Genomic DNA, 18,205 nt, shown 5'->3' on the forward strand with positions numbered 1-18,205 from the left:
AAGATTCTGCTCATTTCTGAGTAATTTTTTAATGTTTTAATACATCAAACTTAATAAAAATTATTAAATATTTATATTATTTTTTAAACACAATCATAATTTATTATCAATTATCTGATGTAATATATATTGACTCTTCAAATTATGTTGCAGTAGCTAGAGTTAAGTAAAATATACAGCGCTGTATTACGTTGCACTGATCCACACAGCGTTTGCGCAATGTAATTATACGCGGTTAATTTGAATAATAATACGCATTAATTTGTATTGTATTTTTATAAAATGAGTTTAATACATTGTACAAAGATATATTTAAAAAAACTGCACATATGTAAACTTTGCATTGCATGTATGCAACTTTGTATTTATTCCTCTTTAATATGATTTTTATGACTACTGATTGTAGTATCAGTAAATCAATAGTATAGATCCGCACTATTGGTGTTTTTCTTAGAATAGTAATAAGATATAGTGTATATATAACTATAGATTATTATCGTTTTTATATTTTATATTAAATGATAAAATAGTGCAGTTATTAAATAGTTATTAAATTGCGCAATATAAAATCCCTAGCATTAAACTTTGATACCATAATATTTAATTCTAATTATGATTACTGATCAGATACATTTGCAAATACAGAACATAATACAAAAGATAATATTAAATATTTCTAAAAATAATACTGATTTGTCTGTTCATTGTAACTCTAGATTTTTTAAATAAAATTTAGCTGAAATGAGCAATCTCATAACTATGATCCCTAGTTGTCGATTTAAAAATACGTTATATTGTACATAAATATAACAAAATAAATTAATTTCGAAGCAAATAAATTATTATCTAAATAAATTATTTTCCAAGCAACGAATAAATTGCTCACATATGAGCAAATTCGTGAATATCATCAGTGACAGAAATTTATTATTAAAATCTTATTAACAAATCTTAATATATAATAATAAATATTTTTTCTAAAACTATTCCTTTTAATTGTAACTTTTTTAAAAATAAATAAATGTTTTAGCGACTATAATATTAGTGCTCTTTCTGGGCTAAAGGATTTTAGGTATCTACAGACAAAAAACACTGAGCAAAACAGATTTGTAAATGCAAATAACGGTTGATAACAGCTTGCCTGAGGGGATTCCTATAGTGTGCTCCTATGGTGTCTGCCGTAGTGTACAGGTGCTGTAACCACAGAACACACTGACGCATCATGCCTTCTACTTAAATCTATATTTGTACATAGCCTAATAGCACAGAAAACATTTATCAGAAGCTCTGCAATATTTGCAGATTATGGATTAATAAATCCTAATTTGATTAAAATGTATGTACAAATGTATCCATAGATTTAATGCTTCATTTTAAGCGTTCAGTATTATTATTTTATATTATAAAAACAAAAAACAATAAAAAAAAAATTATAGAAATTTTACAAGTAAATCTATAGAACATTTATGTCGTACAAATATGATTTTTAGTCACTGGTGTCTGAAATGTAGAACGTAAGGATTTCTTTAAAAATTTCAAATTAAAATGATCTATACGATTTGAATATTTATAACACTAATTAATTACGATCTAATATATTGTAATATTACTACCACCATGAGAAAGATGATCTAAAAGATGTACTTTTACTAGTTTATTATAACTATTTCAATATCTCCGTCATTTGCATTGACTCGGCTCGCTTTTGAAAAAAAAAGGTAATTTGTATTCGTGTTTCCAACATTCATAAATATATTATTTACATATGCACTCTAGAATTAACGAAGCAAAAAAAATTTCAATATTAGAAAAGAAATAAATAAAACAGAAAAAAAAATTTTTAAAAAACAGACAATTTTTTACAAATAAAAGAGCTTTTATTTCATCAGTCATAGTAGAGAGTCATAGAGAGAGAGAAAATATTAAAAACAAAATTTTGTATATATAATTTCACTCATAATTGCATTATAAATTATAATATATTTCGTTAAAGTTTTGCGCTTGTCACAAGAAAATTTGCGAATCATCACGCTCTACATTGTTCGAATTTACACCACATTTAATTACCCGAGCTTGAGAGCCTGGCCGCCAGCGCGGAGGCCCTCTTCACCCAAGAGAGTGACTTGTTCTTCCTCACGGCTGGGGTCTGCCATCTGCGACACGACACCTCCATGCTCAGCCTGGCAACAGACACATGTCACCTCTCTTTTGCCCTATCTCCCGTTTTTTTCTTTTTTAATGATTTGTTAACATACTTATTTAGTTCACCAATGCAGGCAGTGGTTGTTCAATTTTGTAAGAGGATAAAAAGCGGATATATATAAAATTTTGGGGCGCTCCAATGTAATTTAATAATCAGAAACTTATGCATATAAAGAGAATTAAATATAAATAAAGAAAATAAAATGTACATAACAAGTAATATTTTTTTAATACGTTTTATATTCTGTATATATTACATATAATACAGGATGTCAAAAGAATTGTACACTTTGAGAATATATAGTATTTGATGAAAGACAAAAAAATTGTTTTGTATATTGAAACTAACACTTTTAGAGATAGCATTCTTACTTCATTAGATAATATATTATAGTTAAAGTCCATACTATATGGTAATATCTAATTAACATTTTTATGTACATTACAAATAGTATATTTTACTTTTACTGTCTGAGACTGATAATCAATAAATATTATAAGTAAACTACAATGAACTATAATTGATAAGAAATGTTTACCAATATGCTAAAGATAAATCAGTAAATATTTAAAAAAATGTTTTTTGGCATATAAAAAAATGATAAAGTACATATGAAAAAAATTAAGATTTATAATAGATGTATCATGCTTTAACATCTCTATTTGGTAAAGATATTAATGTAATATAACTCTGAAAGTATTAGTTTTATCACAGATGAATTTATAATTTTATGCTTATGTTTGATTTTGTACTATGCACCCTCAATGATTATAACCTTTCTTTGTGATATTCTGTATTAAATATAACATGTATTTCTTATATTTAGTATTCACATTTTGTAACTCATTATATTGTAATGTATGCACAGAGTTTGTTATAACGCATTAATCATTAAAAGAATTTATGTATAAAATAATTCTAATTTGAAAATATAAGAAATATGTTGAAAGTAATTTGAATAATTTTCAGAAAACTTTAGTAAATTATAGTTTTTCTCTTTCTTCCTCCATTTTCATATAGAATTTTTTTATTTTTTACCTCATAAACTCCTTTTGTAAAATTATTTGATTTTATTAGCTTTTTCTTCCAGAAGATACATCTTTAATATTGGCCAGCATAAATTCATTAATATCTCGCTGTTTTGCTACATTAATTGAATATTAAATTTTTTTAATTTTCATTTCTACTGACTACATAGATTCAATATATTTTGCTTCATCCAGTATACTCTTATTCATTATATTTACTTCACTGTCATCAACTGAACTTGCAGTATCAGTTACAGCAAATTAACACTTGTCATAAAATTTTTTTACTATTTATTTTTCAAGACTAGACATTTCGTTATTATTTATCATTGACTTTACTATACATTATCTGAACAAGTGTAAAATTACTTGAATGTTTCATGTTTTGAGAATCACGCTGTACATACATATACAATATACTTAAGTTTATGTAAATAAATAATGAAATGTACATATATATGTTAATGGAAAAATGATAATACACATCTATGTATAAATGGATGGATTTTGATTATAAATGGTTGAAAACTTTTGTGAATTTCTTTTTTCTTATCTCAGAACTGTTCCATTATACAAAAAAATAATGTTTGTACAATGAATAAACAGCGATGATATTGTATTCTTATTCTGCGATTTAAATTTATTTGTTGGCTTAATAATAAAATGAAAAACGAAAGCAAGGAAAGGGTACTGAATTATTCTATCAGAAACAACATATTGATTAAAGATAATATTGTACAATAACTACTTTGTAATTCATTATATAATCTAATAGAATTATTAAATTTTTTTAAATAAAAAAGATTTAAACCGAAGAATTTTGTTTCTGTAAACAAATTTGTATTTATCTTTTTGTATAAAATAATTTATTTAAAAAATTCTAATTATCAAAAATTATATAATTGAATAATTAATTTTTTAAATTGTTGGAAAAACGAATAAATAACTGATGAATAGACTTTGAAATCACAAAGAAATTTAAGTACGCAATGTAAATCTAGTTTTGTTGTTATTTTCTCATAAAATGGAACAATGATAAAAAGAAATGAAAAATATACATGAAGAAAATGAAGAAAATCTTCCTAATGTATAGTTATTTATGAAGAAATGGTTAAATATATTTAATATTTATATTATTGTAGTTAAGTTTATTTGATTAATTATTATTGTTTTAACACTTAAACTATCGCATTAAAAATAAATATGCTTAATAATTATTTGTCATTTTTGAATTTAATCATTACTAAAATAGTTTTATTATATATCATTTTTAAAAACGATTATTTTTATAAATTTATATATTATTTTGGTCATTATTTAAAAATATTCTTGTTTTTAATAATTCTTCTTTAAATTTATGAATACATATACATGTATTAAATATTATAAAAAACGAAAAAAATTATACATACTTCATAAAATAAAAAATGTTCAATATCTGAAATTAAAATGAAAATTACAATAAATACACAATAAAAAATGATTGCTCTACCTTATCATAGAAATAGAAAGTACAATACTTCAGTACTACTGTAATTATAGGTGTTGAATTAGTATAAACCTCATGCAAGTATATTTTTAGTATAAGATTCAATCGAAATCAAATATCAACATTACATTAGAGTTTAATGCACAGGATAACTGAACAGTATGGAACACTGGAATGATATTAAACTACAGAAATTCCTTATACCAATAGAAACTGACTAACCTTTATTATTTTGCAATTTGTATTTTCATATCCAAAAATACTGATATATTATTAACATAAGAATTGCAATATGCCAACCAACCTGTACTATGTAACTAGATATACTATATGAATGCTAATAATTAAATAACAACATTAATTTTGTTAAAAGTAGCTGTATTAATTAAAAAAATAAAATATTTAAAATCAGCCATTTTTATTAGTTTAGTAGTATTAAAGTATTAAATTCCTATTGTAGTATTAAATTCCTATATATCAAGTCCACTCAGAGCTTTAAGCATGATTCTCATACTATGAAAATGGGAAGTTTCAATAAGTGTTTGTAGTGGTTTAAAAATTGATTATTTAAAATCAATACACTTGAATAGATTTGTGAGTATCTATGATAGTGATATACTTTTTCCAGTTTATGACCTTAGTTTTATATAGTACCATATTACGAAGAGAATATATTAGTCTAGACTACATAGAATAACAAGTGAAACTCAGGTTTCTGATAACATTCAAATAATAAATGAAAACAACAACTCATTTTTGTATCATTGTATTTCTTATTAAATCTTTAAAAATTTGTATTAATAAATTGTCAGGAATTCAATGATAAACTGAATCTTTTGCTTTAAAGTGCTATACGCTAGAAGATTTGTATTCTATTATTTTTTGTTTCATTGTTCCTACTTTTAATTGAAGAGACTCTGTTGGTTAACATATGATAGAACTATTACAAATATATATGTTAAACTTAGCTTAGTTTACTTAGATAATTAGATTTGAGAACAGAGAAAAGTATTATTCATTATAGCATCTAAAACTGATGATAAAGTGCAAGGTGTTCAATGGCATGTATTCTAAAATAAACTTTCAAATTGCAAAATAAGAAAGAATTATAATCATTTGGTATAAGGAATATCCATCTTAACAATAACACATTCTTTAGTTGGAAACCCAATGAAAATTCAATATGACTAATTTAAAGAATATCACAAATTTAAGTTAATAATAAGACCTTAGAATAGAATAATGAATACTTTATAAACTGAAAGTAGATTCAGATGTTTCAAGTATTATATTTTTTTCCATTTTTATTTTATGTAATAATGCAGCTTTGTTGTAAGTGACTAAGTTTACATATTTATAAAGAATGAATTTTAATGATTTATTTAAAAACTTGCATTGAAATGAAATATTCTACAAGATACTATATGATCATTCAATTTATGCTCTCAAATTCCATCAAGATCTTCTTAAAGGTTCAACCATAAAATATTCTTGTATTATTTTTAATATTATATGAATAATTAAAACAGAGAGTTGCATTCTGAAATCTTAAATACCTTTTATGCTCTGTCTCATATATGTGTATATATATATAAAAATATGTATATTAACATATATAATTGCTTTGTATAAAAATATGTTAACTTACTCAATAGTAACACATCACAAAAAGAATAATAGTCTAGTAAAAAATTTTATACATAAAATATGTTATGCTAAAGTAAAGACTATAAGTTTTAGTCATTTGAGATCACTTCTCCTTCATGCAGTCCACTAAACCAATAACTTTTCTGTTATTCTAAAATGGACAATACAAATAGCTCACCCTACATGTTAAAGTAATCATTATTTTTTTTGTATCAAATTTCACAATGATTTGAATTCATAAAAGAATTTTTGCAAAATTGATAGCAGATTGAATGAAAAAAATATACTTTGTTGCACATTAAGGTTTACACATAAAATGAAATATGCACAATTCTATAGTTGAAATTACATTTTACAACTCTTTGTATTTTAGGAGTAAATAAGAAATTTGTAACTTCCTAAGTTCTCTTATTTTTGTATAATCAAGTATGAAAACTTAGCTAATGAATATATACGGTTTTTGATAAGAATGTATACATAAAAATACGAATTTAATTGTAAAATTCCACTTTTTATGCTCATTTTGAATGAAACAAAGTTATATTTATTTAGTACTTATATACAGAACTTCTTATTATGTTTTCTCAATAACAAGATAGGAACATCTTTTTTCTAACAAAAATTCACTTTAAAGGAAAAAAGATTTTTTGCTTTTCTATTTAACTTTCGAATAGAATAAGATAGAGCAAAACTACACAAGTGATTTAGTTTCACATGATCTACTAGATTACTAAAAGAGTACTTTCGTACAATATGCAATCCATAAAAAAAACAGTTTTATTAATAATTTAATTCTCTTGTTAAATTTACAAGTTAGTATAAAAATATTCGTGATGTTTAAGATATACTGAGTTAAGGAAAAAAGATTATTATCAGTTTTAATCATCAATTTTTGGTACTGGAGAGAGATATAGGTAATTTTTTGTCATAACAGAAAAAGTATCTTGAAAAATGAAAAACCGTTTGTATTACACAGTTAAATAGCATAAAAAGATCTTCACCAACAATAATTTTTTTCACATATTTTTTTTATAAAATCAATTCCATCCACCATTTCTGTAAAAACATAATATATATAATATATACGTTATATAATAAATATAATAAATATATTATATAATAAATATATTGTATATTATATTAATTATATATTATTTTAATATATTATCATATATATTTATGTAATATAATGTATGTAATAAAAATAAAACTGTGTAAAGAAACATAATACGTAACAATAATAAAATGTTAAAAAATGGTTAATATTTTAAATGAATGCTTTTATTAAAGAACGTACTTAAACACTCCTTCAGCACGTCTTAAATGCTTATCATAATCAGATACTTAGAAACTTGAGGACACCAGAAGATCCATTCATAGTTAATGTCAATGAATATGTTTTATCATCAAATGAATGATGGTTTATCATAACAAGATCGAGAATCCTGTAAAAATTGGGAGAACTGCATAACGGTTTTTGTTTTTTAATTAATAGTAAGAAAATAGATATGTTCAGTATCTTTATATATTTTTAAAATTATTTAAAAATATTTAGAAGTTATTTAAGAATGCTATTTTAGAATTATTTAATACTACAAATGGTGCAAGAATATATTGTGAGGAACATTCTTTTAAAAATTAAAAATCAGTTTCTGAGTTTACAACAAATTCATAAAATTAAAGAAAATTTCCAAAACGAGTAATGAATGATAATAAGAACGCAATAGCTGTATTAATCTATATAAATTAAATCAGCCAGATCCTTCCACCATGACAAATATTGAAAAATGCAACATGCATTCATAAGAATTAGGATACCTTATACAAATATAATAACTAATTAATCAATTAGAATCTTATACTTATACAACATAACTCATAACATAACCCACAGAAGATGGCAAATATTTGCATAAATTATATGCAGAAATTATAGTAAAACAATGAGTTAAGGATCAGAAGTTGATTTTCGTAATTTTTTGATTAAAATTCTTGAAAAAATTTGTGATAATTCAAATAGGAAACATCAAGAAGCACTAGAAGTCTAAATCTAATTTATTGTACCATTTACAGCATACATGGAATCTAATAATAAGTACAGGAGAAAAGTAATAAAAACTACTAATACAAGGCTATCTAAAGAGGGATAAAGCTATACATAATACTAAAACTACATAATAGTGAAATATTTGTACTAACAGAAAAAATTTGATTTCACTGTTGCTTTTATACATGATTAGAGTGGTTTTTATTATGTTGAATGTATAAATCCTTTACAGCCTAATGTTCCATAAAGAATAAAAATTTTTATCCTAATACATCTAATTTTTACAAATAGATTTTTAAATCACAGACAATTTATAGATTTATTTTTTCCCTTTCTTTTTTTTTTTTTGTTGAATGCATATTACAATGGGAGACAAAATAATTTATGAAATAACTTGAGAATGATTTTACAAACAATGGAATGTTTAATTATTCCAATGAAAACACATGGACTGCAAAAAATATACATTGTGAGAAAAATATAAATTATCACATAATGAATACACTACAAAGTATAACACTATAAAATAGAGCAACGCACATACATTTTAAATATACAGAACAGGTCTAGAATACAAAATGGTCATAGAACATCATAATTCAAAAAAACGACAAAAAGATGATAAATGAAGTATTTATAACATACTGAAAGAGTATTTAAGCATCTTCCTCAATAAAGATAATATTTTAAGTTATCTTAATCTTTTTATACACAGAATGGTAAGAGGACTCTGTTAATCTATAAAATATGTTCCTATTCATAAAAGGGGCGGAAAAAAAAAAAAAGAAAAAACTATATATTGTACATGCATTATTATATTTATAAAATATATTTTTCTATATAAACATAGATTTTTCAAAATTTTTAAAAATGTTTTCCTTTCTCATTAAATTCAATAAGAGAATACTGTTTATTGTACTTGTATGATCAGATTTATATTCTTAAATTTCTAAATTTTCTATTCTAATACCTTTCACTAAATTGTTCCAGTCTATAATAAATATAATCTCTAATATTTTAAAGACAGATTAGAAAATACTCTTACTTTAAATGGAATATATACTACATACAGATTTGATAGTACTCTCTACCAAAATTGCAGAAATTAATAATTTAAGCTAAGTAAAACTCATATTGTTTTTGTTTCTTTTCTCTTTCTCTCTCTTTTTTTTTTGTCACTTTAACAATTTAAAGAATGAGAATGATATAAAAAATTGCAGAAAAATTTCCGACCATCAATAACTAATATCCATAAATAGGGAATGATATATATGTACTGTTTAACTGGAGCTTTCTCTGTAAAATTTCTATCTTTTAGTCTACAGCTACTATGTAAACACTCATATATAGCGACTACTTGATTTTAATCTATTGCACATATTTTAAAAAAATGTGCTGTAGGTGGGTGAAAATGCTTTTAAGATGTTAAGGGAAAACAATAGAAATATCTTGAAATTAGATGAGATCAGTTTAGTAAATATTTGAATTCAATATATAGCATGTTTTGTTATGATATAGTAAAGAATAATGAAATGAATTTTATTGTATAGTGTATTTTCATTAAAAAATTTTTAATACAAATTTTCATTTAATATTATTACTCTATAAAGTCTTAACTTTAGGAGAAGTATATAAGCATTGATAACTTTGACAATATCATTGGATATTTAAACAGTTGAAATTACTATTGTTATCTAATTTTTCAATACAATTACACATGAAATGATATAATTGAACTTGTACCATTATTTTCTATTATTCTGTAGATAAAATGCTTTATGTTATTGTTGATATAAGTATATATATATATACTAGTATCATTTTGCAACATTTAGATTAAAATATCTCATAAAATAATATTTTTTTTAGTTGTAATAAATAAATAAATAACTAATTACATCGATTGACCTTAATATCTTCACTTATAACATCTATTTCCCATAACATGTTAAAAACATCATCTTTTATCTAGTATACATATTGAAAAATATTTTCAACAATAAATTAAAAATATTTTCAAGTCTAAATTAACATCTTGTATATATAAAAATTGTGCTATTTTATACATAGGAAAATAGAACCTAAAATTTCTCTAGTAATTTTAATGATATAAAAAATTAAAAAGGAAAAAAATATTTGATATAATGATACAAATATTAAAATATAGAAATTTTTTCACAAGAATATATTTCTGAAATTTTAAAATCACCACTATAGTTGTCACATAATTTTGTAATATTGTATAAAATACTGCATAACATGTATAAAACATTGATCTTTAAATGGATTGACTGATCAGCAAATTTTACTAATTATAATTTAATGTACAAAAGATACATTTATACAAAGATAATATTTTGACACATATAATATGAAAAATATACTGATAAATATGTGTAGATTTTTAGTAATTAGTCTCAAGTGACTTATATATGCAATGTATTCATTTTGAAAAAGATTTTAATAATTAAAATTTTGAAACATATGACTTTAAGAAAAAAATGTCTTTATCATAATATTTGTATCTTCATATAAAACATTTTATATCTCAAATACTTTCTCATTTCATCAGAAGTAAAGAAATACTTTAGGTCCTAACATAAAGTGATTTACTATGTATATTTACAAAGTAACACCTGTATATCTGCAATATTTAAAAGCATACTTGGAGAAGTGACTAAAAGTATCTAAAACAAATTGTCTTTTATAAGGGAAAGCATTTTAGCAAGGTAAAATGTTTCTCCTTCTTCTTATAAGAAATTTTACCTTAAAAAAAGAAAAAAAATATTGTTTATCATGCACATTTCAAATAGACACTCTATATATACATGTGATATTTACAATATTTGACATGCTTCATGCAAAAATATTATAGGATGAGAATACTATTTTAGAGTTTTTAAATATATATAATTTACACTGTCATTCTTATTTAACCATATGCATGCTAGGTTTTCAACATTCCAAGCACCAATTTGATACCCTTTATAAAAATCTTAATAATATGTTAATATGCAAAAATTGATTTATATTGTCAAATTCTGATCAAAAAGATTAATATTAATTACTAAACTATTTCTTGTACTTGTACAAAAGAAAGATTTTTATTTTAGAAACAAAATGTTATGTATTTTTATATACTATAATCCATACATCTACTGAAAATGTTTAAAATAAATAAAGCTCATTATTATAATTATGCCCTGTTAATGTCAACTTTATCATTCAAAGCAACTCCTAAAAATAATTTAAACAAAAACTGTGTTTAATACAGATGAGTAAGGTACACATAGGTTTAATAGCTTTGTTAATGTATAGACAGCTATTAAAACAAAGCTGTTATCACTTAATGTTAACAATTAACAAACAATGAGACATCATTTATATTGATAAAAAATTAAATTTTTGCAATGTCTCTTATTTTAATGTATTGTGATGAATTATAAAAATTTTTCAATTAAAATGCAATCAGAATAAAACTACTAGACTTAAATTAAACTTACTGAATTACAGGAATAAAATTTACAGATCTAAACATTTCAGTAATAATATGGCATTAGTATGTACAAAATATTCTGTCTAACAGTGATGAGTAGTTAGACATTAGCCATAAATTATAAAAGAAAATGTTAAAAATCTACAATGAATTATAATCTAATCAAATTATCCAACATAATCGATTATCTAATCAATTAGATATTAATCTGATTAATTATAAGATAAAAATATATTAAGTGCTTAAATAAAATCATTTGAATTTTTACTTATACTCTGTATGTTTACCCTTATAAGATCAAATATAAAAATTAGTATATAAACTACAATTTCAAATAAACAAATGTATTATACACATAATTTTAAAAATACTTATTACAAGAATATTTTATTTCTGTATATAATATAATTGGTTATAAATATGTATTTTTAATGAGAATACTTCTTTGAACAAAATGTTCAGTAGATGTATAATATTGGATATTCTTTATGGGCATTGATAACGAGAAAACAAATTTTATAAGTTAAATATCTACAATTTTCAAAAAATTTTATTAAACTACATAAACAATATAATTAATAAAATATTTAACTTTTACTTAAAAATAATAGATATTTATACATTTTGTTTAAGAATCTTTCAAATGTACAATATATTATATGATAACATTATACATACAAGTTTAACAAGTATGATATAAAATTAACTTTCCTCATACCTGAAAATTTATTTTATTTTCTAAAATTTAATTAATAAATGTAAATGGAATTATTACAAATTTATAACATATATAATATGAGTATATACTTTGATGGAACTAGCACAATTTCAATTAATTACAGTACATTTCTTTATATGTAATAAAAATAATAGATTGTAGATTTAATAATTAGTTAAATGTTATTTAAAACATGGTTTGTAATATTACATGATTTATTATCGATATCATGAACTATATTTAATATTTATTATATGGTATGTATATGAAAATAATGACAATAATAAATTTAGTATTTTGAATAATTATAGTAAAAGAAGTCTGACAATAATTATTTATATTAAAATTGTATGGTTATTCCATGAAAAGTGATTAACTACTCCACATTAGTATATAGTTCCTCTGAGAAAGATGATCTCCGTTAAGGAGATTTATACTTAAATGACCCCAGATTAATTAATAAATACATTTCTTATTTGTGCAGAATTGCATATCTACAATACATCTGCAGCACCACTTTTATTTGAAATTACATGGAATATTATTACTGTCCTTTTTTTAATGTATTTTTTAAATTAATAACTTAATGGCACTCCAGGTAATGTTACTAGTATTAAATATTAATGTATTTGATAGTTTTTTATTATGTATATATTGCAATATTACTAGAAGATTATTCACTTCAATTTATTTCCCCTACCATCTTTCTTAAAGAAACCATCAACATATTTCAAGGGCATCCTGCATATATAGATATATACATACACATAGAATATGGTTTAATCTTAAAACTTATAAAAATTCAAACTTTTAAAATTCATATACAGTTTATTATTTCTGCTGAATGCAAAATATTTTTAACTCAATTAATGAATATTATATAATCAACAACAAACATTTAACAAAATAATCAAAAACAAAATATATTGGAATTTCTTTAATTTATTGTGAAAATAGGGGAAATATAAAGGACACAGGGAGATAGGGCTTATACAGTGACTTGTGTCCTTTGCAATTCTGCAACTTGGTTAGTTGACAATACTAACACATTAATAGTCCTAAAATCACTCAATAGTATCATTAGTAATACAAAACGAAAACAGCTCAATAGCATTAGAATTTTTTTCGTGATTATTACTTTATATTTTGTAAAATAATTATGCACCAGTTATACGAAGTTGCAAAGCAATTATAACAAATGATATTGATATCAAACATAAATTACACAACTTTTGTTACCATGCATTTTAATTCATTGCATACGTTATAAAACCATATTTCATTTAATGAAGTATAATGTAATAATTTTGTTTACATATTTGTACTCGAAAAAGCCTAAATAAAAAATTACCAGAAAAAAACATTTCTTCATATAAATATTTATGAAAAATTTTCAATGCTGGTAGTAATTTAAACATCAATTCATATTATTAAATGCACGAATATGTATTAATTTTTATAAATAATTATTTAAGATACTGAATGATAAAATAAAACGTAGTCTATTAAACGAATAAACTATTTATCGAATAAATAAATTATTTACCGAAATTTTAATTGAAGCATTACATAATGAAAACTAAATTAGTAGAAGGCAAAATTTATATATTATATCCTATAATAATAATAATGCAACATTACGTACTACTTCATTATAAAATTCATTATACTAATTTAAGCATCATATTTCTATAAACTAAAATAGTAACATATTAATTTAAACTAATTTTATACATACCAAAAATACTGCCATGTATTATTACATTAATCATTTACAAATATTATTTAAACATTACTTGAATAAATTAAATTGTATTTACAATAACGTAAACATTTAATATTGTATACAAAATTGAAAAATTAAAAATTAAAAAATGATAATTTAAACTTTTAACATTATATGTTTCCATATGTTAAAAACCAAAAATTTAAAATTACTTTTAATACTTTACCATTAACATAAAAATTCAGTATCTAAAATTGTCTTATTGTCTGTTTTGTATAAAAGACGAAAATTACTAATTAATATATGAGCATAAAGACCTATGAAAAAACTTATCTTTTATAAATGAATATGTTAACATATGAAATACAAAATTTTAATTGTCATGAAACTATTTAGTATTAAGAAGTACATTAAACAAATTAATACATTTATTTATGGAATACGAACATCAAGATTAAAATATATATCTTACAATATTACACGATTATAAGAATTTTTTAACAAGTAAAAAAATGATAGAGAGACAAAATATAATTGAGTATCATATTTATGTTACATTTTCTATGAAATGTAATTATAATATTAAATAAATATGTACTATTAAGCAACATGTAAAATACAGATAATATTAAGTAAATAATAAGATATGAAAAAATTTAGAAATTTGTAAAAAATTATAAACAAAAGGCAAATATTCTTGGTTATTGGATTACTTTTTAAAAAAATTTTATCTGAAATCATCATTTATATAAGTATTGTAGTTTGTTAATCATTTAATATACTCTAATATCAAATGATTATCAAAAATTAGAATTGCATATTTCATATAGTTCTTAAAATATTAATTTATAAAAGATGAAATTTTACATTTTGCATATATGTATATATTTCTTACATTAAATTACATTAAACACATATACTTTTTAATAAATTTATACACCAATATTAAGTTTTTTTTCAGTATGCATATATGTTAAATCTATAATTTGTTAATTTAATAACTATCTTTTAATGAATACATCAATTATTAACATATACTAATAATAGCAAATTTATTCCAATAATATAGGCAACTTATTTGTAAAAGTTAAGAAAATAATATTAATTAAATTATTATATTTGAAGCATTAAAATATTATGTACAAATTTAAAGAATTATAAATTTGAAGTATGGAAAATGAATACTTAAATATTTACTACTTTATTAAAAAATAAACAAAAATAATGGAACCAATTTTAATTTAATTTTAATTTTTAATTTATTGTGCAAAATCTAGTAAAATTACTGAACAAAATATGTAGAGTATATTAGGGTGGATTTTTGTACTATTTTTATATTCAGAAAGTGAAATTCTTTATGGAAAGTTATTTATTATATGATATTTAGTAATGTATAATTTATAATAAATGAAATATTAAAAAATATCAGAAAAATTCATATAAAAAGATTTCTAATTCTTAATTTATATAAAAGAAAGTTTATCAAAAGTTAGTTAGTTTCTATATCTATGATATTTTCTTCTTTTTTTCTTTTGCTTACAATTAGATACTTCTTATCATTAGAAATAATAAAAATGTTACCTACGAGAAAGATATGTTGAATTTTCGTGAATATTTTTATCAATAAGGTAATTACGTGTATAAATTTACTAGTCAGCATAGCAAAATTTATTATAATTCTTATATATGTATATATGCATACATGTGTTCATATGTACTCTATATATATTATTTGTACTATATGCATTATAAACTACACGTATATTGATGTTGTACAAGATATAACGTAAACCGTTAATTTCTACACATCAAACAGCAATAAATTATACATAGTGACATCTCTTGAAACAGAAAAACCTAAGTTACATACAGCATCCTATTAGTTTAGCGAAAAGTTATTGACAAAATGAAAAAAATGAAAAAACTATAATAACAATAACAATAACTACTATTATATTATTATTATAATGAATATAATTATAATATCTATAATAACAAGATATATGTTAAATTGGCGTATGCATATTGTAGACATCGTGATATTCTTTTTATAAATGAGGAAATCTTATTTTTCAAAATTAATAATAGTATATCTCAACTATGCACTGACATATTCACTAATAAAGTCAAAATATTACAATGTTGAATAAAAAAAGATATCCCTACATTTAGTGATCAGACGAAGACCAAATCGATACCTATCGATATCAGCACGTAGTATCATATTGTATCGAATAGCATCAAAAAACAGGTATCAAAAATATCTATATCTATTTGATATTTCATCAAAGCAATAATATTCATTTCATATTTTAATCGTACTATTTTCTGTAATCTAACATTATCGCTATTATTATATTAATTATTTTAAATATCACATAAATATAAATGTTTCAATGAAATGCCAAACGAATATTGAAAATTTTGAAAGATGTAAAACAATTATTGAAATTTTCATACAAGTATAAAAAAGCTATCGATACTTTAGTAAGGTATCAAACAAGTATCAATTCTTTTATGGAAGTATCAAATGAGGACAAATACTTTCATAGAAGTATTAAACGGATATAGATACTTTCATAAAAGTATTAGACAAATATAGATACTTTCATACAACTATCAAATAAGTATCGATTCAAGAAGTATCGTTATCGAAAATTGATACTAAGTACTTAAAATTTCGATAAGTATCGATAATTCCTATTGAGTACTTTGGAATCAAATTAATTGAATATCATCAATAATATCGGTATCGACTGGATCACTACCTATATTTATTGTTATTAAATACTGATTTCTAAAACTTTCAATATTAATTCTTAATATTAATTATCATATACAAAATTTCAGAGAAAAAAGTTTCATCTAAACTTTATTATACTATTAATAAAACCAAAAAACAATAGCATTAATGCTTATACAAAATATATGTATCAATAAATAAATAACCATACTGTTAATTATCATATAGTAATATATATATTATTTTTTATTTAAAAAATTTTCCTAATGATTAAAAAATAAATACAACCATAATTTTGTTTATAAATTTACTTATAAGAAAATTGCTAGATATACATAGGAATATGATATGAGAGAAAAGAACTATTAGAAATATACAATGTACATTTGAATATGTAAGTTTACAACCAATTGAATTATTGCATGGTAAACTAAATTATAAGAAAGAACTCCTCTAATTTTTAGTATTTTTAATTATATTACAATTATTATTTTGTATTGTATTTCAAATTGCATTTGATTAATATTAAAAAATAATATTATCTATGAAACTATAAATATTTATTTATTTAAAAATCCGAAAATGCTTCAATTTTTGAACCACAGTATACTTTCAAACTTTTACTTTCAAAGCAGGATACTGTAAACTAATCTTAAATTCTTGTATCCCAAGAGATGCTGATATTTAAATCTGCTGTCATTCAACACTCTGTAGAGCTTATCATTCAGTATGTGTCTCACGCACTGAATATATCCATAAATGATATTTACTAAAATTACATGCTACTTTAACATTTATAAAACATGTTAATACGTACATAGATGTTAATCAAAATTATATTAATGAAAAATAGACTATATTTCTAGGATGTACGATAAGAAATTATTTATTTTTCATTAATATATTTCTTAAATAACATCAATTGAATAAAGGATGTTAAGACCATGTTACTTCTGGAAAATATGTATCTGTATGTATAGAATATATTGTATAAAATAGAATATATGAATGTCTCTATTAGCTTAAGAAATATAATACATATATACTCTTACAATGATATTTTTTTTAAATTGCTTAAAGTAATTTATTTCAAATAAAACTACACACT

General features: G+C 22.0%; 1 protein-coding gene across 4 annotated transcripts in view; it reads right to left on the reverse strand.

The window, feature by feature from the left end:
• Vha100-1 (V-type ATPase subunit a family protein Vha100-1) overlaps window positions 1-18,205 on the reverse strand; it is a 54,242-nt gene that overhangs the window by 26,830 nt on the left and 9,207 nt on the right. The window contains exon 3 of one of the 4 annotated variants that reach the window (XM_017903689.1): window positions 2,068-2,180. The exons of 1 other annotated variant lie outside the window; for it this stretch is intronic. In XM_017903689.1, the coding sequence (XP_017759178.1) occupies window positions 2,068-2,180 (113 nt within the window). Of the gene's footprint in view, window positions 1-1,141; window positions 1,195-2,067; window positions 2,181-18,205 lie in introns of all 4 variants that reach the window. 2 more of the 4 variants (XM_017903693.1, XM_017903692.1) reach the window with 2 other exon arrangements.

The sequence above is a fragment of the Eufriesea mexicana genome, unplaced genomic scaffold, assembly GCF_001483705.2.
Source record: "Eufriesea mexicana isolate 0111107269 unplaced genomic scaffold, ASM148370v2 scaffold2467, whole genome shotgun sequence".
In the NCBI taxonomy this organism is placed as follows: Eukaryota; Metazoa; Arthropoda; class Insecta; order Hymenoptera; family Apidae; genus Eufriesea; species Eufriesea mexicana.